We start from the raw sequence: 24156 nt of genomic DNA on the forward strand, positions 1-24156 counted from the left end.
TTATTTTAGCACTTGCAAGATATCTGACATCAGCAACATCCGTAATTGCAAGGACTTGCCGAAGAGAACCAGTAATGTCGCACCCACTAACGAACATATTTGTAGCTGCATCAGGAAGTGTATTTACATCCGCTAATTTTCAATTCGAAGATTAATTATAATAAACCTACGGTAAATGATTGTTAACATATGAATGAGTTATTGCGTCTTCAAGTCAAGTAGAATATCAGAATTACAAGAGCTATATTGTAATATCGGAGAAGACTATAGGAATATCTTGTAGATGATAAGAAAACGTTTTTGATATATGATTAAATATTTAGGAAAATTCATGAATAAATAACCATCTATTTTCAAATTGATGACTTGATTCGAATTAATTACATACTTGGAGACCACATGCACTCATTAACATCCTTTGTATGTGTATCGTGTCTTTATCATACGGCAAGGGAGTAGGAATAAATACATATACAGGATTGAATGCATGCACAAGATGAGACTTATGGGGTCTCGGACCACCTACTCGGGTTTTCTGTTCTCCTGATGCAAATACCTACTTTTGGGCAAACTTTCAATTTTCAGGGCCGGTATTCTAGAGCTCTACATTGTCAGTTTTAAATGCACTATAGTCTTGGGTGTTTTTCACCCCGAAATTCCAAAGAATCGCGCCAAAAACTAGCAAAGACTCTGAAAAATAAAGCTCTCACACCGCCGTTCAGTTTTTCATGAAAAAAGTTCAAGGGAAATCCCGAGTAATTTCGAAACAGTCAATTGCGAACGTGCAATTCAGTATTCGATCATTGCAGCGTCTCGTACGTAGATCCTCCTCCGTCATCATCGGGAGCGACATCGATGCTAGTGCGTACATCCTTTGAGAAGAGATAGAAGAAGCTAGCGAGGAGAGAGAGACATATTTTGGGGTAAGGATTAGCAATGGATTAGTACGCGGTTACTACAGCGCCATATATTTGGTTGACAATGAGTCCAGTGTCCAGTTTTGATTGAGCAGTAACTCGGGAAGTAGTGTGCCGTTTGATCTACATATTTCGAAAAAGTACTTGACAATCGGTAGCTACTGAAAGACCTATATCATTGGAAATTTCTTGAATTCCGTAACTTGGAGATTTCTCCACAAGCACTGGTGAGCATAATGTTTTTACCGTGACCATCGTATGTCCGGGCTCCCGATCGGTTAGCAATTCGTTTCAAAGAATTTGAGCTGGAGATAATGCGACATGAACGTGAAATTTTTATAGATTTCAAGTAACGGTTGAACTCGATGGTGGGGAGTGATTGAGGGTTTTGCACCAAAACGGAAAACTTTGATTATTCACAATTATATTCCCTGTATTCTAGATTGGGGGAGTATGAGGGTCACGATTTTGCGCTGCAGAAATATCTTTTATCGTTCGAATTCTGAATAACACCTAGTTCGTTACACATTATTATATTCCTATATTCATAAACTTAACTAACAATAATCTGATTGATTTCGGAATAGTATTGACAAAAGTTTGAATACTATTAATTATTTTGTCTAAGATTACGGAAGGTACCTATCATCGGGATTTTGGTTTAAAATTATGCTTCATTGCTATTTCATGAACCAATTCAGTTATATACTTGAGGTTTATGATGTTATAATTTCACGTGGTTTCTAAAATAATATTTCCGCATTTCACATTTATACTTGACAGCGTCCAAGTTGCTTAGTTCTTCGCAATACGGTTCGACTTTCAACTACTATCCCTACGATGTGCTGAAAAATTCATATAAGGTAAGAAATGATTGTTATCGAGTATTCGTTGACTTGTAATGAGATCAGAAGTGGTTTGTCTGACTTGCAATTCTGGAGTCAGAATGCATGAGCGTACTGGAATTGACATTCTATAAAACTTTGCCTTTTGCCTCAAAAAAATGCCAAGCTGTAGATATTCCTCAAAATTTGAGATCAAAATTAGGATTGTTTTCAAAGAGTTCTTCAAAGAGTCAAAGAGTTTATGGATCTGAAGAGTTCAGAATCAAGGATATCTCTATGAGATTTATTGCTAGCTTCACTCGACGAATCGCGGAGATCGCGACATGACAATTAATAATTAGTAATAATATTTATGTGTTCATTTATTTATTTATTTATTTAGATAGTTATGTATTTTTTCATTTATTAAATTATAAATTTATAACTGATACTTATCCACTCTCAATGTAAAGTAATCGTCGCGTCTATGATTGCAGACTGTTTTAGTAATCGAGGAATTAATCAATAACAATAGTATTTTGAACAGTTGCTTAAACAATTAGTATTCCAGAAGCCTGTTTTAATGTCCAAATTCATGGTACAATATATCTATGGTATGGTGAATTTTGAAGACGGATAATTCTAACTTGCAAATTTGGATTCCTGAGATCAAAATACATAATAATAGCATAGATATATTGAACATATCTATGATAATAGCATAGAAAACTCCATAAGAAAAATTATCGGAAATCGTCTCAAATTTTGAGGATATCCTAAGGCGATAGGCTTATACCGTCTTTTTGAGGTGAGAAAAATTATTCATATTTTGGAATCTCAGGGATCTGGATCTGGTGTCCGAATTCACTCGTATACAGAATAGAGAAAGTTGGCGCCCCAACTTGATGCTAAGAATATTCTTTATCGTTGAAATTTCGAACAATTAGGTCTAATCAATTTCACGTTAATGAACTCTCATATTAGTACTTATTCAATCATAATGTTCTCAAGTGCGGGATAGTGGTCCCCGCGTGCAAACATAATTCGTCTATCCGGAGGATTTTGGAATTTATCATAGGTTTAAAAAAGATCTCCGCTGTTATATTGTCAACAAATTTATTCATGTATCGTAGGTTCAGGTTTACAATTCAACTTTATTTCTTATATGACATTTTTTTCAGACTTTCAATCAGTCACCACGGTGCGTAGTTCTTCGCAGTACTCATTCAACTTCCAACCACGAAGGGCAGGAGTTATACATGGCATCGCACAATCCGTTTACAGGTATGAAATAAGTATCAGTATGATATAACAATAAGTTAGAGTATATCAGAAAAATATATTCAATGTAATATATTATAACATCACATTGGCAATAATATATTAACAGATAATATAATATAACATTCAATTAATATATTGACATAGAATACCGTATTGGTAATAATATATTCTTATATTATGTCATTAATATTCAATCTTCCATATGCTTCAGGTACCCAAAGATGCTGCCACCGTAGCTGCTGTTTGCCCGGACTCCCCCTGTTCATCAGGGGGAGTCCACTGACCCGTCCCCTGGGACTGCGCGGCCTCCCACCGCCCCCGGGGTCCCAGGGGACCCAGTCCCCGAGGACATGTCTTCGGGGATGCGGTATCCCCGCTGGAGGGGATGCCATATCCCGAGGGACATGTCCTCGGGAACTGGTCTTCGGGGACGCGTGTTCCCCCAGGGACACGTCCCCGGAGATGCGGTATCCCCGCTGGAGGGGATGCCGTGTCTTTGGGGGCGTGGCCTTGGGGGAATACGAGTCCTCGAAAATCCCGGGAAAAGGAGGCCTCAAGCGGACACTCGATTTCTTGATTTCTCTAGAGAAACGAAAAACAAAGTGTCCGCTTGAGGCCTCCTTTTCCCGGGATTTTCGAGGACTCGTATTCCCCCAAGGCCACGCCCCCAAAAGACACGGCATCCCCTCCAGCGGGGATACCGCATCTCCGGGGACGTGTCCCTGGGGGAACACGTGTCCCCGAAGACCAGTTCCCGAGGACATGTCCCTCGGGATATGGCATCCCCTCCAGCGGGGATACCGCATCCCCGAAGACATGTCCTCGGGGACTGGGTCCCCTGGGACCCCGGGGGCGGTGGGAGGCCGCGCTGTCCCAGGGGACGGGTCAGTGGACTCCCCCTGATGAACAGGGGGAGTCCGGGCAATGACGTTGGAGGAACTGCAACCTGTAACATAAATAACAAATAAATAATTACTAAACGCAATACATGACGTAATGTATGACCTATCATGTAACCTAATGTATAACATATTTTATGCCTCAGTATATATAAGTATATAAGACGTTTGAATTATAATAAATTGTACCAAGTTATGTGATAATAAATTATTGTCTTGCCTTATTGGCGTGTCTGATGAATTATATTATCGGGGTGCTTGAATATAATAAGTACATTGGGTAATTCTGGGTGATTTGATTTTATGAAAAGGATTTTGAAAATCTTTTCTAAGGGGGTGCAATTCATATACTAAGACTCTAAATGTTGGATCATACTAGGGACCCTCGAAAGAGATGAATTAAATGAAACATACCTCTGCAGAAAAGGAGTTGCACGTCTCATGTGTTGCAGATCCATCTCGACTGGGTGAAGATGAAGGGATGTATCTCGTCAAGAAGACTCGGCGATGTCCTGATTTGGTTCCATCACGCAATGGTCATCTACCAGGAAGAAAAACAAATATCACATGTAAAATTCAAGTCACGATGTAACAACCACTCATACTTATATTATTTTTGTATCCACGAATAAGATCAATAAATCTTTCCGTATCTCATTGAGAACACAAATCGAGTGAATCATTGTAGAATCATCCCGCAAATCCCGAGGAATTTTTCGTAAGCTGCATTGAGTGCAGTAGCAATACGTCCTTTAGCGAAGCTCATAACAGAGAACCTAATCGAGCTGCAATGGAGAACAGTCGCTCGTGCGATTTGAAAAATAATTCATTGACGGCCCAAAGAAATCAGAAAAATTTTGTATAGATAGTTGTTCGAGAATAATAGCTACATCAAATTCGTATTAGTTAGTTAGATGAATTAATTATTTCATAATTCAAAAACAGAAGAAAACGCGTGATATAATTGAAAAGTCATCTCTCAGAATCCTAAAGGATAATCGTTCATAACCCGCGCGAGTATATTTTTAACGACTGTTTTTAGTATGAATAGTCGAGAGCGAGTGATCGAAATATATATAGGAACGTTTGCGCAACCGATTTAAGCAATATTAAACTATATTTTATGTGAAGTTCTGCTCACCGTTTTCTCTCTCCATCGTCGCTCTGAGGAACCTGCGTTGCCACTGACGTCGCTCCTGATGTCGCCGAAACTGAACTGCCGTTTCATCGAAGACGGAAAACCTACGACATGAATGTACTCTGTTAACCATATACCAAATTACACGCTCCTGATCGGATGTTTCGCGATTGGCTGCAATTCATTTGATTACTATACAATATACATATACCGCTTCGTGTCTGAATTGATGTACTCGTTGATTAATTATCATCAATCGAATAATTGTGGTCCGAATCGCTCGTATAAGATTTGAGTGATATCAATTGAAATGGTGGCAAAAACAGAAAAACGAAAAAGAGAGAACTTCAATCAGTTTACTGATCTCTGTGCCATGTTATAAGAAAATGAACTAATTTATAAAAACTTTCATCGGTAGAAGATTTTTCCCCCCGAATCGTATAATATATCTAAAGCCATAGGCTTGGCATTTCTTCAGGGCAAAAGGTAAAGTAATCGATCTAATTGTTTCGGAACGCTTTTTATACGTTGGACTGTATAGCAAACACGAAGATATCGTTTAAATTAGGTACAGTAATAAAGTCAGTCGAGCTATCCTTGATTTTTCACGATTATTTTCATTCTGAGCTGAACTTACTCAACGAATTCGTATTCTTGGGGTGAAGATACATTGGTGAAATGTCCAGCAAACGATTTCGAAAATATGTACTTCATTTGCGGCCCCAAAATTGAAAGAATCCAGAGGAGACACCCTTGGATTTTTTCCTGATTTAGGGGTCGAAATTCGACTTTTTTTGTTATAGGGATATGCCGGAACATCTCAGGTAGTTTGGTCTCAGAAACTTGAAGCAATTGACCAAATCAAGCTGAGATCAGAACCAATCGGGATATCTCAATTTTTTCGTTGCGAAAGAAAAAATGTTGCTCGTGACCTGGCGTTTTAAGACAAAGATGTCATTAAAATATTAACAATTTTAAAGCAAAATAGTTGTGTTAACTATCGCGAGCTCGAAAATGAACAAATGTCTGTCATCCCCTCTTATAATGTACAATATCGCAATGTATGAAAAAAAAAAAAAATCTGAATTTTTCTTCTATTTTGTACACTTGGTGACTCTGATTCTGCACTACAGAGACCTATTATGCTTAAGTACGGCAGAATGTGACAGAATTGAACTTTCTGAGTGTACTCTGAACCATTTGAGTATATATTGACTTTATACATATTAACTTTCTTAAACGGTTTGCGGTCACATAGAATTCGCAGAATTACCGCAAAGGGAAGCCGCCACTAAGGTGGACAATAGGGTGATCTACGAGGTGTGAACAGGATCTTTACCAGGTGTTGACAGCTCGTCTAACACCTGTTACTTATAGGAACTAAGAGGAGCAGTGATTTCACACCTAAACATCAATAATCAAGTTCATATTATGTTTAGATGCGACGCGTGCCGGCTGTCGCAATGCCTGAAGCACATGTAAGATAAGGCATGGTGAAATACAACACAAGCTGCATTGTAATTGGGTGAGCCGGAGCTTGCTGCCGGACTCAGCGCGGAGTGCATTCGGGTAATGTTTTTTAGATCTGGATTTCGATGTGAGAAAGCTGAGCGTGGTGCGAGGACAGGACACGAGGCGTTGCGCCGCGCAGCGGTAGGAGTACGAACGAGATCGAAAGCGCTCGAGCGCTCGAGCGCGGCCCGCTGGAATATCCTAGATTTTTCACAATTCCGATCCATAAATTCGGGATTAATAAGAATAATATCGATTATTCAGGTGTTTAATTTTCTACAAAGAATCATTTGGCTTGCGGATTCGGTTTCCTGAGATGAAAATACGTAGGAATAGTGTGGGAAACTCTTTGGAAAAAAATCCTAATTTTGATATAAAATTCCGAGAAATATCTACGGCTTGGCATTTTTTTGAGGCAAAAGGCAAAGTTTTATAGAATGTAAATTCTAGAACGCTCATTCACTCTTTTATAACACACTCTAACAATCATTTTTCACCTGTATACGAATTCTTTAACACTACGTAGGGATAGTAGTTGAAAGTCGAACCGTATTGCGAAGAACTAAGCAACTTGGACGCTGTCAAGTATAAATGTGAAATGCGGAAATATTATTTTAGAAACCACGTGAAATTGTAACATCATAAACCTCAAGTATATAACTGAATTGGTTCATGAAATGGCAATGAAGCATAATTTTAAACCAAAATCCCGATGATAGGTACCTTCCGTAATGTTAGACAAAATAATTAATAGTATTCAAACTTTTGTCAATACTATTCCGAAATCAATCAGATTATTGTTAGTTAAGTTTATGAATATAGGAATATAATAATGTGTAACGAACTAGGTGTTATTCAGAATTCGAACGATAAAAGATATTTCTGCAGCGCAAAATCGTGACCCTCATACTCCCCCAATCTAGAATACAGGGAACATAATTGTGAATAATCAAAGTTTTCCGTTTTTGCGCAAAAACCTCAATCACTCCCACCATCGCGTTCAACCGTTACTTGAAATCTATAAAAATTTCACGTTCATGTCGCATTATCTCCAGCTCAAATTCTTTGAAACGAATTGCTAACCGATCGGGAGCCCGGACATACGATGGTCACGGTAAAAACATTATGCTCACCAGTGCTTGTGGAGAAATCTCCGAGTTACGGAATTCACGAAATTTCCAATGATATAGGGCTTTCAGTAGCTACCGATTGTCAAATACTTTTTCGAAATATGTAGATCAAACGGCACACTACTTCCCGAGTTACTGCTCGATCAAAACTGAACACTGGACTCATTGTCAACCAAATATATGGCGCTGTAGTAACCGCGTACTAATCCATTGCTAATCCTTACCCCAAAATATGTCTCTCTCTCCTCGCTAGCTTCTTCTATCTCTTCTCAAAGGATGTACGCACTAGCATCGATGTCGCTCCCGATGACGACGAAGGAGGATCTACGTACGAGACGCTGCAATGATCGAATACTGAATTGCACGTTCGCAATTGACTGTTTCGAAATTACTCGGGATATCCCGTGAACTTTTTTCATAAAAAACTGAACGGCGGTGTGAGAGCTTTATTTTTCAGAGTCTTTGCTAGTTTTTGGCGCGATTCTTTGGGATTTCAGGGTGAAAAACACCAAAAACTATAGTCTTCGCACATTTTAGATTGTATCGAAGCATGTTGGAATGATTGCATGCATAGACAGGAATGTAGTTAGTCCTGCAAGGAATCAGTAGCTCTCTATCATACTAGGAATAAATATACAGGATTGAAGCATGCACATGATGAGGCGCATGGGGTTGCGGACCACCTCCTCGGGTTTCCTGTTCTCCTGATACAAATACCTACTATTGGGCGAGCTTTCAATTTTCGGGGCCAGTATTCTAGAGCTCCACATTATGACTCAGATTGAATAGGGTTTAGGTCAAAAGTAAATCCACTATTAGATGATATACATAGAATGTTTCTTTGTGTTCGCATAAAATGTTTACTTTATTTTTTCACAATAAAAAACCATACTATCCACAGTTATCAAACATAAGTATAGACAACCTCAAATAGGTGTCATTGTAAAATTCCAAAGTACCAACAGTTCCAAAATAATATGTCCAATCAAAGAATTATAGCCTCTCGAGCTTTGGAAATGTCTTCATATTTTACTGCAGAATTCTTACTTTGGAACTCTTGAGATAGCTACTCCAAAAAATTCGCTCATGCATGAATGGACTCTAATATTCGATGTATTCATACTTCTTTGCAGTTATTCGAGCTCTTACATTCGAGGGTGGTGTTTCATGTACGTAATATTCCGAATTTTTTGCACATTTCACTCAATTGTACTTGGATATTTGGATAGTGAATAATGATGAGCACAATTAGATACATTCAAGTACTTACTACGGATTTGATTTCTTTGCAATTACCATTTGACGTGCGAGTTTGTGATCAGGAACTCAAGTAGTTCTATAAAGAGATTTTATTTGACTTGGATGAAATTTTATAGTCTCATTTCATAATTTTCTCAACCTCAACTTAAATAATTATTTAGTCACAATTGACAGACTCAAGGCTCGTAATTGGAAGCTCAACATTATTGCTACACTTTATCCTAGTTCAAAAAATACCGCATCACATTTCTGCATGTGATCGGGTTGATTTTACCATTTTACCATTTACGAAAATAAAATCATTATACATTTCAAACTTATAATTACCACAGTCAAAGTTTTTAAGGTTACGAGTATTAGTTTTTACGGATGGAATAGATAAATTTAGTACAGTGAAGTCCAATTTATACGTCGCTTTTCCAAAGTTTTATCGTTTTGTCATTTGTCAATCCTGCAGATGCAATTATGTTGTCTTTTGGATGACAACTTGTACTCAGAACTGCGTCTGAAAAATTTGAATTGTGAAGAATGAATATTTATCGGTCAACTGGCCGTCGTTAAATAGACGATCATTGCCAAATGTTCTACCTGTATGTCCTTGTAATTTTTGAACGATTTCTGCTGTATGCGCGTTCCAAATGTACACCATGTGATCTTCTGACCCTGAGACAATCCACTGTAAAAAGTAAATGGTAAAATGGGGGTGATTCTTGATTTAAAAAAAAAAGAAATGACTACATGCGTGTCATTTTGAAATTATTAATTTACATTGCCCCCAGTAACAGAGAAATTTGCAAATATACAATATTTCTCGTTGCGATGTCCCGTATATGTTCTCAAACATTTTCCTTCATTGTAGTCCCAAAGTTCTAACGTATTATCCAATCTGCCAACAAGAATGTGTTTTCCACCGGGTGAAAATTTGACAAAGGATGTAGGAAGATTGTCGTCGTCTATCAACGTTATCAAACACCGACCGGAAGCGGTGTCCCAAACATGGCTGAAATTTCGATAACATTAGTGCTCTAATATCTTCAGCTAGACTCTCTTCATTCACTTGTTCAATCACGTTTGCTGAACTCATTATTTAGATTAATTTCTAGCTCTTAATTACACTGCATTTTAATCAAAAAAGTTTTGTATGGCATACGTCTTACCAAAGCCCATCATAACTGCTGGACACAATCAAAGAACCATCCCTATTAAAATCGACTGCACTGACGGGACCCGAACGATCTGGAAGTACTCTCAAGCATTTCCCTGTTCTCACATTCCATATTCTCACAGTTTCGTCACACTGTAAAAATAATGAGTTTGCAAAATATTACGTCCAATTTGATTACATTATCACGATTGTTTAGGAACTTTGTTACTTACAGAACCAGATACAATAAGATTCACTTGAGGATTAAAATTGCAGCAAAACACGTAATGAGTGTGTCCTTTCATCGTTTTCAGGCATTTCCCCTGAAAATAAATCGATTTCACAATTAGCTTAAAATTTAATTTTACATTGAGTTGAACTCGAGTAACTCTGATTAGTGAATAGAGGTTTTCTACTAAATGACTAGAAAAGTTAGTCAGTTTAACATTAAAGTCTGCATCAAGAAATTTAGTTAAATTCATGAAAAATTTCTTCAAGTTTGCTTATCAGAGCTTTATACAAATTAATTTCATAAAAATTACACGGAGGTGTGTTAAATCCTCCACAGTATAGCACAATGGGAAACTCACAGAACTCAATTCCCATATTTTTAGGGCTTTGTCATCAGCGGCTGAAACTAGTAGTCTACTGTCACTTGACCATGCCACATCTGAGATGCCCAACTTATGGCCAGACATATTTTTCTCAAACTTTCCGTCATAAGAGCCCCATATTTTGATAAGTTTGTCAGCCGCTATTGAATAAAAATATTCGATCAATTTCTTTCTTCTTTGGTAAACAGTATTAAACATGATAGCTGTAATTATTTTGTAGGTAAACTCACAAGAACTAGCCAACCATTTGCCGTCAGGACTGAACTTGACAGAGGATACTGCGTGGGTATGTCCAGCAAGCGTGTGCTTCAAAGTGTAGTTTGGTTTCTGAAAAATTAACAATAGTTTGATATTAATATCTCTTTATCATCTTGCGATGCATTGAAAAATGTGTATCACAGTGCATAATCGTTCAAATTATTTACCAATAGCAAAGCAGAAATGCCTGTCGCGCGCCTAGTCGGTCTAGTTGCCGAATTGTTGACGGATTGCTGATTTCCAGAGGAAGGGCCAAGGGAAACCATTTCGACTATAAATTCGAATTCGAACTGATCGTTATTGCGTTTCGAATTTTGTATAACTTGCAAAGCAGTTTCAGGTTATAAAGTCTTTATAACCGGTCCAACATCCGGTCGCCAAAGTTATGCGCGGTTAAGAATTTGGGATGGTGGAAAATGATGTCTTTATTATTTAACGTTAGGTACTAGTATTTCTTAGGAGAATGATTATTATCCGGGGTAACAAGTCAATGATGACAGCGGCACGCAGACACTTTTATTTATTGTGAGCACACTACGCGATATTTATCATCAATGCTAGGTTTTGGTCATCAGTAAAAAAGCGCTTGGTATTGAATGTGAGGTGTTAACGCGTCCTCTGCACTGCTACTAGGATCGAATGTAACAAAGGATTGAAGGCATGCACATGGGGTCTCCGAGCACTTCCTCAGGTTTCCTGTTCTCCTAATACAAATACGTACTTTTGGGCAAACATTGAATTTTCAGGACCGTTATTCTAGAGCTCCACATTATGACTTCCGGTCCGTGTGAAAGCATGATTGAATGATCGATTACACAGCCAGGTAAATGCTGAGTCCTGCAAGGAACCAGCTGCTCTCCTTATCATACTAGGTTGAAATACACATGATTGCGAAATATCAGCCCTACAAGCAACTAGCTGACGTTTCCATCATACTCTTGTAGGAGAAGGGTTCAATACACAGGGCTGAAAGCATGCACATGATGAGGTACATGGGGATTTGGCCCGTCTCCTCGGGTTTCCTGTTCTCCTAATACAAATACGTACTTTTGGGCAAACATTGAATTTTCAGGGCCGGTATTCTAGAGCTCCACATTATGACTTCCGGTTTGTGTAAGAGCACGATTGAGTGATCCAATGCACAGGCAGGTATATGCTAAGTCCTGCAAGGAACCAGCTGCTCTCCTTATCATACTAGGTTGAAGTACACATGATTGCGAAATATCAGCCCTACAAGCAACTAGCTGACGTCTCCATCATATTCTTGTAGGAGGAGGGTTCAATACACAGGGCTGAAGGCATGCACATGATGAGGTACATGGGGATTTGAACCATCTCCTCGGGTTTCCTGTTCTCCTGATACAAATACCTACTACTGGGCGAGCTTTCAATTTTCGGGGCCAGTATTCTAGAGCTCCACATTATGACTTCCGGTTTGTGTAAGAGCACGATTAAGTGATCCAATGCACAGGCAGGTATATGCTGAGTTCTGCAAGGAACCAGTTGATCCCCCTATCTCTCTAGGATTGAATCCAAGGATTGAAAGGCATGCACATGGTGAGGCACATGGGGTCTCGGACCACCTCCCCGGGTTTCCTGTTCTCCTGATAATAAAGTCAAGTTTTTGTCAAAATTTTGCAATTTCAGGATCTGTATTCTCGCAAAACGAAATGGGCTCTCTATCATCACTTCCGGTTGTAATAATCACATGGATCCACGCAAATCATGAGGCAAGATGAATTTACACAGCAGTACGATATCACGTATGTATCTCGCCAATGATGAACATTAGCGAATGAGGTGTGCAGGGGTGTGATCGATCGTAACTATACAATCGCTTATAACTAGTAGTTATTGTTTATTAGGAAATTAACGGTCAGATATACATATTTGCACATCGTGGCGCCCGTTATGGATTCGATTTCACGTACCGATTCATTCTCTCCTGATTATAATGAATTACGGTAACGTAGTCAATATTACCTACTTTGATTGTGATTGACAATCAATTTTCACTTTGATAGATCCGAACAAAAAACAAAGTGTGAACAAGACGATTATATATATATATATATATATATATATAATTGATTTGTACAAATTATCCACTTCAAACATATGATGATTGTCTTTGTGGATGCACCGAAGATAATCTTGTATTTTCGATGAGGGGTCAAACTGCAGTTTGACAATGAAATTACTGCTGCGAAAAAATTTAGTTATCCCGGGAAAAATTGCGCCTAGCCTAATTTACTCAACGGATTGGTATTTCTGAGCTAAAAATGCATTGGGAAAAGTGTCCTGCAATTGATTTCAAAAACACTTCACCTTGGGCCCAAAAACAATTCTAAGCCTATGGCTATTGATTTTTCTCGAAATTAGTTTCATATGGTACTCTCAAGCACTGTTAGCCTAGGAATTCGAATCTGCAAGCTAAATTGATCTATCTATAAAATTGATCGAATTATCGCCGGTTCATTGAGTTTAAAAGTGAACAAAATGAGATTATACCTGAAAGATTTTCAGGGATAGCGCGATTGAGTCGATGGATTTGTGTTCCTGAAGTGAAAATAAATTGGAAAACAGCTGCTTGAATGATTCAAAGGTTGTTTTAATTCTGGCAACTTCGGTAATTCAAATATATCTGAAAACTAGCTTTAGGTTTTTTCAGATTTTTGCGCCGAAAATTGAGCTCGACAAAAATCCTATCAGACTCAGTTGAGGCTTTGTTTTAGTAGTAAAATATTGATCGTTAAATTCTACTCATGAAGACCTAAACACTAGTGGGACATCACATGATCGATTTCCTTGGTTAAATAGGATTCAGGACAAAAGTAAATCTAATATTGGATGATATACATAGAATATTTCTTTGTATTCACATACAATGTTCACTTTATTTTTTCACGATAAAAAACTATACTATCCACAGTTATCAAACATAAGTATAGACAACCTCAAATAGGTGTCATTGTATAATTCCAAAGTACCAACAGTTCCAAAATAATATGTCCAATCAAAGAATTATAGCCTCTCGAGCTTTGGAAATGTCTTCATATTTTACTGCAGAATTCTTACTTTGGAACTCTTGAGATAGCTACTCCAAAAAATTCGCTCATGTATGAATGGACTCTAATATTCGATGTATTCATACTTATTTGCAGTTATTCGAACTCTTACATTCGAGGGTGACGTTTCATGTACGTACGTAATATTCTAAATTTTGTGCATATTTCACTCAATTGTACTTGGATATTTGGATAGTGAATAATGATGAGCACAATTAGATACATTCAAGTACTTACTACGGATTCGATTTCTTTGCAATTACCATTTGACGGACGAGTTCGTGGTGATCAGGAACTCAAGTAGTTTTATGTACAGATTTTATTCGACTTGGATGAAATTTTGTATTCTCATTTCATAATTTTCTCAACTTCAACTTAAATAATTATTTAGTCACAATTGCCAGACTCAAGGCTCGGAATGGGAAGCTCAACATTATTGCTTCACTTTATTCTAGTTCAAAAAATACCGCATCACATTTCTGCATATGATCAGGTTGATTTCAGTTCTCAACATTTACCAAAATGAAATCATCATGCATTTACAATTTATCATTACCGTAGCCAAGGTTTGTAAGGTTACAAGTATAAGTTTGTACAGAGAGAATAGATGAATTTATTACAGTAAAGTCCAATTTATGTATCGCTTTTCCAAAGTTTTATCGTTTTGTCATTTTCCAATGCTGCGGATGCAATTATGTTGTCTGTTGGATGGCAAGTTGTACAGAGAACTACATCTGAAAAATTTGAATTGTGAAGAATGAATAATTATCGGTCAACTGGCTGTCATCAAATAGACAATCATTGCCAAATGTTTTACCTGTGTGTCCTTGTAATTTTTGAACGATTTCCTTTGTTTGCAAGTTCCAAATGTACACCATGTGATCTTCTGACCCTGAGACAATCCACTGTAAAAAGTAAATGGTAAAATGGGGGTGATTCGTGGTTAAAAAGAAAAATGACTACAGACGTGTCATTTTGAAATTATTAATTTACTTTGCCCCCAGTAACAGAGAAATTTGCAAATATACAATATTTCTCGTTGCGATGGCCCGTATATGTTTTCAAACATTTTCCTTTACTGTAGTCCCAAAGTTTTAACGTATTATCCAATGTGGCGGCAAGAATGTATTTTCCATTGGGTGAAAATTTGACAAAAGATACAGGAGGATTGTCGTCATCTATCAATGTTTTCAAACACTGACCGGAAGCGGTGTCCCAAATACGGCTGAAATTACGATAACATTAGTGCACTAATATCCTCAGCTAGACTCTCTTCATTTACTCGTTCAACCACGTTTGCAAGCATAGGTCTTACCAAAGCCCATCATAACTGCTGGATACAATCAAAGAACCATCCCTATTAAAATGGACTGCACTGACGGGATCAGAATGAGCTGGAAGTGTTTTCAAGCATTTCCCTGTTCTCACATCCCATATTCTTACACTTTCGTCAAACTGTAAAAATAATGAGTTTGCAAAATATTGCGTCCAATATGACTACAATATGACGATTGCTTAGGAACTTTGTTACTTACAGAACCAGATACAATAAGATTCGATTGAGGATTAAAATTGCAGCAAAACACGTAATTGCTGTGTCCTTTCAGCGTTTTCAGGCATTTTCCCTGAAAATAAATCGATTCTACAATTAGCTTAAAATTCAATTTTACATTGAGATGAACTCGAGTAACTCTAATTGGCAAACAGAGGTTTTTTGCTAAATCATTAGAAAAATTAGTCAGTTCAACATTAAAGTCTGCATCAAGAAAATTAGTTGAATTCATAAAAAATTTCTTCAAGTTTGCTTATCAGAGCTTTATACAAATTAATTTCATAAAAATTACACGGAGGTGTGTTAAATCCTCCACAGTATAGCACAATGGGAAACTCACAGAACTCAATTCCCATATTTTTAGGGTTTTGTCATCAGAGGCTGAAACTAGTAGTCTACTGTCACTTGACCACGCCACATCTGAGATGCCCAACTTATGGCCAGATATAGTTTTCTCAAACTTTCCGTCATAAGAGCCCCATATTTTGATAAGTTTGTCAGCCGCTATTTAATGAAAATATTTGATAAATTCTATTCTTCTTTGGTAAACAGTATTAAACATGACAGCTGTAATTATTTTGTATGCAAACTCACAAGAACTAGCTAACCATTCGCCGTTAGGACTGAACTTGACAGAGGATACTGCTTTTGTATGTCCAGCAAGCGTGTACTTCAAGGTGTAGTTTGGTTTCTGTAAAATTAACAATAGTTTGATATTAATAACTCTTTATCATCTTGCGATGCATTGAAAAATGTGTACCACAGTGCATAATCGTTCAAATTATTTACCAAAGCAGAACTGCCTTTCGTGCCACTGGTCGGTGTAGTTGCTGAATTGTTGACGGATTGCTGATGTCCTGGGGAAGGGCCAAGGGGAACCATTTCGAGTATAAACTCAAATTTGAACTGATTGTTATTGTGTTTCGAAGTTTGTATAACTTGCAAAGCAGTTTGAGGTTATGATGTCTTTATAACCGGTCGCCAAAATTATGCGCGATTAAGGATTTGGACTGGTGCGAAATGATGTATTTATTATTTAATGTTAGGCACTAGTATTTCTTAGGAGAATGATTATCATCCGGGGTAACAAGTCAATGATGACAGCGGCACGCAGACACTTTTATTTATTGTGAGCACACCACGCGATATTTATCATCATTGCTAGGTTTTGGTCATCAGTAAAAAAGCGCTTGGAATTGAGTGTTGAGGTGTTAACGCAACCTCTGTTTCCACAGTAATTTTGTATAATTGTGACAATTTTAAGAAACAACACGATGAAAACAAACCCGCAACGTGCGATGGAAACACAAAACCGCCAATCCACTATTTCGTTTCCAATTTTCCCTGGTGCCAAGAAGTAACCCCGCGAACTTCAGTCGACGCCGCGAAGTAAACGCAGGGCAATGAGCAGCCAAGCAGTGGGCTAGCAACACTGTAAATTTCAACAGCTCAGCAACTGCAACGAGTGATGTCGCTGCTATACATCTATTCTACTTCTACATAGTTTGTTGATTTACCAGAGAATTTCTACCCTACTGTTAACAGTAGTTATCCGGGGAATCCCACTATGGAGTGATACGATAGCTAAAATCCGAAGGGTAAAAAGCGCGAATGACGGAGAAAAAACACAGGTTCAAATCATGGAAGTAAATTTTCGCAAACAGCATTAACAACATTTTATTAATTTGTCATAATATTAAAACGTATTACATTATAACCTGATTGCCTTGGTACGAAAAAAATATAGCATAACAACTTTTACATCCTAAACAATAATTCCTACAACAAATTATTCAACTATAATTTTTAGTTTATTAATAATTGAATTTTGCCACAAACAATCAACAGTTTGTTTCAGATTTCGATGTATGGATAGACATACTTTAAACTACAGCATCAATTTTCTAATGTACGATGAGATATAACAATTAAGCCTGATTACATGAGTGTAACGAGAACCAAGCTCAAAAATAAATATAACGAGTTAAATATCTAGCTTCGACCACAACTGAGCTTTCCTGAAATCACAATAAAAAATATTGCATTACCTATACCCTGATCAAATTATTCTAGTATTTTCATCCGTAAATGCTAAATGAATTGTCGTAGCTGATTATCATGTAAAGTATGGAAATGCAGTAATATATTCACAGCAATAAATAACAGCTATCATAATAATTAATCTACAATAGTTAAAAATGTCTGCAGAGGAATAATCGTTTTCGAATCTGTTTTTAAAAAAATTTCACCCTTGAAAATTCTGAGTGATTGCATATAGTTTCCGAGCGACATTTTTGAGCGGATTTATTACTACAATTACATACACTTAAATTTTCTTCCTAAAACTGAAGAAAAATGAATGTACACATAAGTGAACAAAAATCAGATGACAGCCCGTTCATAGCATGATTCTTCGATTCATCAATCATTCGCTACATCATACTTATAAATAATAAATTGTGCCTATTATTTTGTGTCAAATCTGTCTTCGATATTAGAATGAGTATAACTGATTGCGCAGCATATAAAAAACAAAGAAAAAAGACACGATTTGAATCACCTATTATTTAATTACAAGATATTTCATTACTAATTAACATTATATTTTTAGGCTGTGAAGTTATAATTTTATTTAAAAAAAAAAGATAAATAAATAGTAGCCGGCTTGATTAATTTTAACCCTGCTTACATACTTCACTTTATGACGAACAAAACAAAAAAAAATCTTTATATTCTAGACGTTGATATTAAAACTTATTTATCTACTTATAAACGCGTGTATAAATAACCTACACAGATTTCGAAGCTGCAGTTACCGAAATATTTAGCATTTTCATAGGAGCGATATGTTTCATAGGAAATATTTACCTAACTATAATCATAAGTATGTGTATGGTATAATACATATTAATTATATGTATACCATAGCCAGTCTACATACTATATGCGTACCCACATAATTATATATTATGTATTCGTTATGTATAACTATTTGTATGGAATAAGTGATTGAACAACTTTGTGCAAATATTATAAAAGCGTTATAATACATCCTATTTCTATTATAGTATTTTATGACATATGTGTAATATAGTAGGATTTACCCTATTTCTTATGTAGTCAAATTGTATAATTTACGGCTAATTTAAGCTTAATTTTTAAATTAGGTGTGAATAATTATTAGAGAATGACTATGCCCAAAAAAGGCAAAAATATTGTACGCACACGCAATGGTCTAAAAACGTACGTTTCCGAAAAAAATGTTACCATTTCATTCAAAAAAAAAAAGTAAAACCATTGCCTCACAAACTAAAACCTAACTTATTACCAACTTCATTAGCAAGTTGGGGTACATTAGTTGCCCTTCGCGTAACTGGAGCGGAAATTAAGGGTTGACGAAAATTATCCCAGAGGCGGTCGACCATCTAGTTCCGAAAAATAAATAAATTACTCGAGAGGCCAAAAATAATTAGTTGAATTTCAGTCCCTAAAGTGAACTTGGCGTGGTATAAATTTTGGGTCTAGTTCTTTATACAAGCAGACGTGAGAATGGTGTAAAAAAAAGGCCAATTTTGGTCGACGCATTTTATAAATTTAGGAAGCCAAAATCGGTAACAGAGATACAAGCGTCAAGTTAAATTGGACGTATGCCTCTTCATACCTTCATTTACGTCTCAACCAATTGTTTTTAAGTGACATTTTTTCAGGTCAAATTTTCCTAAGCCATTAACTTATTGGGTAGGACTTTATTCCAGTAAATTTTGTTCCGATAAATTTTTTCTTCATTTTTTTGTATAGTCAAACATCCGATATAATTAAATATATAATCCGGCTATTGTAAAGTAATTATGCTATTATATTGTCGACTGATCGGCTGAATAGTTTTATTAAAACATCGAAATACATGGAAGTTATAAGTATGCGCAACCAATGGAGAACTGGTATTGTTGTAATTCATATCTGAAATATATCTGCTATTAAGGGAATCCGGGAGAGACGTGAAACGGAATACCTTTTTAGTCAAATTACCCGGCGAAAAATGGGAATTCGATACTCCTCTCGGTGTCGCGACGGTGCAGGAGGACCCCAGAAAAATGTGATAACTTTGAATAATAAATGCATCATCACGACGACGTGCAGCGCGATGAGAAGTTGGCTCATTTTATTTCTATGAAATCCTCGTTAAATGCAGCCAGTCTGTATAATGAGAAGTTTTTTCTTACTTGTCTATTTTTATTTATTCTATCGATTGCTCAGTTTTTTCCCCCATTCTTTCTTTCGTTTTTGCTCTTATTAATTTCATGCGAGAGCAAAAATATTTAATTAGATGCATCCACGTACGCTGAATGACGTGACAAAGAGACTTAGGCATATGTATACCCATGTGCACATACACATACCTAGGTACATAAGTATATACACATCTATATCCATATTATTATAACTCTGTCGCTTATCCCAACGGGATTGAAAGTATGGAGTAGAAGCTGGAAAGATGCTGGAAAGCGAGCTGCTGGGAATCAAGGAAGAAACGTGCTTCGCTGAAAGCTTATAGATGTTATACTATAGCGAGTAACCTTGGAAGTCGTGGGATGAACGGAAGGAAGAGTAAGAGGAGGACGACGCGGGGATTGAGGGTTGAGGGTGGCGCATTGCAGGTGTTACAACTCCGAGAGACCCGCGCGACTTCAGTCAGAGAATATAAGTCCATTCCTCAGTAGTTCTGGAAAACTTCGCAAAGTGGATCTTTTAGGGGAATTTGAACAGCAAAACTATACTGCAGATTAGAAAGGATTGAAAAACATCTTTACCTATACATAATATGTATCCACAGATATACACCTACGGTGCATGTATTTATCCCATTTTAGCGAGTCGAGAGTTCCCCATTTTTTCAATGAACAAAAACTCGAAAAACGAGACGCGATTACGCGACCTTAGATCCAATTTCGTTCTTTCCAGTTACAACCGTTCTCACCCCAATGGATCCGAACATACGTTATCTTGCATTTTTATTTTACGATCAGGGTGTCGGGCTAGATTATCGGGCATGGAATGCTCCCGTACGGAAAGTGAAAGCTCATGATATTTGTAGAGTTGCGTTTTACAGGGTCGTTTTGATAATAAATCGATACCCGTGCAGCGCATAATAATACGAGCGAAATACCTTGACTAGTTTGAATTTCTATTTATAATCCGCGGTGCGAATGATAAACGGAAATTGCATGGTTTTCGGTAATTACATCAGAAAATAAGAGAACGAGAATGAAGAGGCCAGAAAAAACCTCACAAAGTTTTATTCAAGGGTAGAAATGAAATAAGCATTTCACCCGGCAACGAGCATATTCGGTTTATTATAAGGGCGTACCGCACTAAGGGTGATAAAGGTGAAACATTGGAGGGGCGCCAAGAGTCTGATAACGTGAGAACGACAGACACGAAACGCGATAATTCCTATACGTATTATTACAGGTACATTGGTACATACATTATAAACGCACGCAACGCTCCAAGGACTCGTCCAAGGAGCCTTATGTAAAGAAATGATACGGCGCCTGTGAATGAAAAAATTGACAAACAAATAGATTAAAGAAAAAACACAGATAAATTTGTACACGACGCGGTATTCCGAATTCGTTTTTAGTAAGTTTCATCATATTCCTGGGCACGTCGGTTGTAATTCACCGCGAGGTTCGCGTTCTTTAATTTGCATCTCGCAGTGAATGAAAAAAAAAAAGCGCGACAGAACCTTCCCTCTCCGCACGTATTTTTTCGAATGAAAATTAAACCGCGGTCGTATGAAGAAAGTGATTTTCATTCGGTGCCTTTTTTTCATAAGTTACAAGTACTATTGTCGTGAAGCTAAATTACTGTGCGAAATTTTTTCAAATTCTGATCCGCAGCAGCTGTGTTCTACGAGGTAACGATTTTTGATTCTAAAGTACCTATTGTCGCAGAATTTTGTTATTTATAGACAGCGGATGCCGATGCAATTTAGTTAAAATGCATTTTGATTCGATTTGACTGCGCTGGAGGAGTTGAGCGGGGCAAGTAAACGAAATGTGAAAATACTTCGGGTGAGATGAGAAAATCGAAGTAAGTTTTAACGTTGATGGTAGGGCACCTCCCGTTGCAGTTGTCGCGGCGTGAAAATGTGAATTTGCGAGGTAAACCGGTGATTTAGTATACTCGCGTTGCGCAAACTTGTACGGAATTTATTTCAGAGTTAAATTAATGCGCAAAGTTGGCGTCTCTGTTATGCGCTATGCTCTCGCAATGTACACGTATATGCTATACCGTAATGTATATCGCAAGAATGCATCTTACAGCGGAAATTCCGAGTTCAATAAATCGATTATAATTATATCTGCACCACAATGCAGTCGCTGCGAGAATTGAAGGAAAAGCAGGAAGTCGCTGCTGATCAACGATGTTCCGATGTTTAGAACAATCTGTATAATATTCTCATTAGTGAGATAATCGACTGGCGTAGTAGCTAGTTCTATTTGTACGGCTTTTCGAAGTCCGGCGAATTTATACCGTACGTAAACTGATTCGAAAGTAGATTTGATGTTTAGAGGTCAGACGTCAACCTTGCCCGATTTGGCAAAACAAATGCCCTGCATAAATGAGATCTTCCCATTCATTTCCTTTAAACTCGATCTTCCGTGTCTGATATAATAATAGTCCTGGAAAATCTTGATTTTCCAATCAAGGATTCGCCATAATCGGCCATGTCCGGTTAAAATAAAATTATATGTATGTGATAAGAGAAGTGTTTTAGAGTTGTTTTGATTTTGTGATATAATTAATCGTCGGACTGCACGACATTCAATTTGATCTTTACACTTTTCCTCTATTTCCTTTTTTTTCCCTTTCTTTCTTTGAGGATTTACAACATTATATTGTAACTAGCTCTGCTTGATTTTCTCAACTTTTTTGATCTTTCACTTTCATTATTCGTAGTCCAGATACGATATAATTCATAAGAATTTTTTGGAGATCGCGCAACGTACGACAATCCTAATGCAGTTGCATAACCACCTTACAATTGTCGAGTTCCGGCTAACAATAAGATCTATAATCGCCTTGAAATGATAAGAAAAAATAAAATCACGTGAAATTTTTTTTCCGAAATCAACAATAAAAACCCTTTTGACGAACAAAATTGTTACTCAATAATGCAATAACGTTTGCTTGTCGTAAAAATTACATTTTTAATTACCAAAAATTCGAATATTCTGTTGAGCAAAGGAAAATTCAAATTTTCTTCTTTCAATTTGAATGATTATAACCTGCAATAAAGTCCATACCTATATCTATATTCATTCACATTATTATTATAATATTTAATTATTAAAAATGACGATCCTTAGCTTTTTTATCGAAACTTTCTATAAATATGACTCAATTACACATTTTTATGCGAACATAATATCGTTACAAACATATTTTTTTTTTTTTTAATTATTTTTTATTAGTTTAATTTTTTTTTCGATTTTTACTTGATATTTTTTTCCTTTTGCCTTCTTGTTCACCAGACTTAATCCTAATCTACGTATTGTATCACACATGTCTTTCGTGTAGGGAATTATCTACTGAATACCTACATAATATAACAATAATGTAATGATAATTATACCTAAGATTTACGAGCTAATTATCGATTCATCAAAATAGAATCGCAGGCGAATCATCAATCAAGGTATACCTATGCTAGAAGTGTACAAGTATATAACTACCTAAATATCGGGTGAACGGTTAATTCGAGGCTTTAGCGTGCGATATTAATATTATATACGTGTATAGTTTGATAATCGTAATGAATGTTTCATAGTTATTACGAAAAACTATATTTTTAATCGACAATTCGATAACTGATTGAGCTAAAAATTCTGCCGAAATTTTGAATTTATAGACCTGCCAATATTTATTCATCAATAGAGAGGTCAGCGTGAAATGGCGCGCCCAGTTTTTATGCGCGAGCTCGAAGTTCAAAAACAGTCAAATTTGTCGGCTGCTAAAGTGCAGTACCAACCACTTCAGGATTCAGCTTCAGCTGTTAAATTAACGATCGCTGGGAAAAGCAGACTCAAATAATCTGGATGGCATAGAATGTAATAAAATTGATTAACCGCATGAAGGATTCATATGTTTGCTGAAAATTCATAAAACTATGAGGACAAGTTATGACCCATTGGTTTTGACAGCTAAATCTGAAATCCGAGTGTGTTGGCTATCCTGCAAAACAAATGCCGATGATGACGCATGCGTGAATGGGTTGCGCAATTCCACGCTGACCGCTCATACATTTTCAAAAAAACCGAAATGATAATATCATTTATCAGAATATAAATATTACACAGCAATTTCACACGAACAAAAAAGAAAAAAATTCAAGACTCGAACACATACGCACACATTATAGTGATCTGCAGCGTTGTATAAAATTTTACAGCAATTTTATGTGAAGCGTGAATAACATTTACAGTAAAAAATCTAGTAACTTTATCTCGACAATCATCACTCACTCGGTAACAATTTAAATCTCAATTT

The 24156-nt window shown here is 36.8% G+C and overlaps 2 protein-coding genes and 1 long non-coding RNA gene across 3 annotated transcripts; all 3 read right to left on the bottom strand.

Moving 5' to 3' along the window:
* Positions 1 to 3880: 3880 nt before the first annotated feature.
* LOC125500054 lies at positions 3881 to 7857 on the bottom strand. Its single transcript, XR_007277223.1, has 3 exons — positions 7708 to 7857; positions 5066 to 5166; positions 3881 to 4465 (listed from the first exon to the last, which is right to left on the bottom strand). It is a non-coding gene; the product is annotated as an uncharacterized LOC125500054 (long non-coding RNA).
* A 698-nt stretch (positions 7858 to 8555) lies between these two features.
* LOC105687849 (WD repeat-containing protein 5-like) lies at positions 8556 to 11615 on the bottom strand. Its single transcript, XM_012403760.3, has 8 exons — positions 11148 to 11615; positions 10953 to 11049; positions 10699 to 10862; positions 10342 to 10431; positions 10122 to 10261; positions 9733 to 9964; positions 9553 to 9640; positions 8556 to 9469 (listed from the first exon to the last, which is right to left on the bottom strand). Exons 1-8 carry the CDS (start codon positions 11244 to 11246, stop codon positions 9369 to 9371), a joined length of 1011 nt encoding a protein of 336 aa, XP_012259183.2. The 5' UTR covers positions 11247 to 11615; the 3' UTR covers positions 8556 to 9368.
* Positions 11616 to 13847: 2232 nt separating this feature from the next.
* Positions 13848 to 16965, bottom strand: LOC105692001 (protein will die slowly). The gene is made up of 8 exons (XM_012410861.4): positions 16390 to 16965; positions 16195 to 16291; positions 15941 to 16104; positions 15584 to 15673; positions 15364 to 15503; positions 15042 to 15273; positions 14866 to 14953; positions 13848 to 14782 (listed from the first exon to the last, which is right to left on the bottom strand). Exons 1-8 carry the CDS (start codon positions 16480 to 16482, stop codon positions 14682 to 14684), a joined length of 1005 nt encoding a protein of 334 aa, XP_012266284.1. The 5' UTR covers positions 16483 to 16965; the 3' UTR covers positions 13848 to 14681.
* Between the last annotated feature and the right edge of the window lie 7191 nt (positions 16966 to 24156).

The sequence above is a fragment of the Athalia rosae genome, chromosome 2 (genome assembly GCF_917208135.1).
Source record: "Athalia rosae chromosome 2, iyAthRosa1.1, whole genome shotgun sequence".
NCBI lineage: Eukaryota > Metazoa > Arthropoda > Insecta > Hymenoptera > Athaliidae > Athalia > Athalia rosae.

Bases quoted from the DNA above. Each gene is read 5' to 3' on its own strand.
- LOC105687849 (XM_012403760.3), bottom strand. From the start codon at position 11,246: ATGGTTTCCCTTGGCCCTTCCTCTGGAAATCAGCAATCCGTCAACAAT. The intron at 10,432-10,698 runs GTGAGTTTCCCA...ATTTATTTTCAG, and splicing joins AAATATGGGAATTGAGTTCT to GGGAAATGCCTGAAAACGAT. The intron at 10,262-10,341 runs GTAAGTAACAAA...TTATTTTTACAG, and splicing joins ATCTTATTGTATCTGGTTCT to TGTGACGAAACTGTGAGAAT.
- LOC105692001 (XM_012410861.4), bottom strand. From the start codon at position 16,482: ATGGTTCCCCTTGGCCCTTCCCCAGGACATCAGCAATCCGTCAACAAT. The intron at 16,292-16,389 runs GTAAATAATTTG...TTAATTTTACAG, and splicing joins CGAAAGGCAGTTCTGCTTTG to AAACCAAACTACACCTTGAA. The intron at 16,105-16,194 runs GTGAGTTTGCAT...TTCATTAAATAG, and splicing joins CGAATGGTTAGCTAGTTCTT to CGGCTGACAAACTTATCAAA.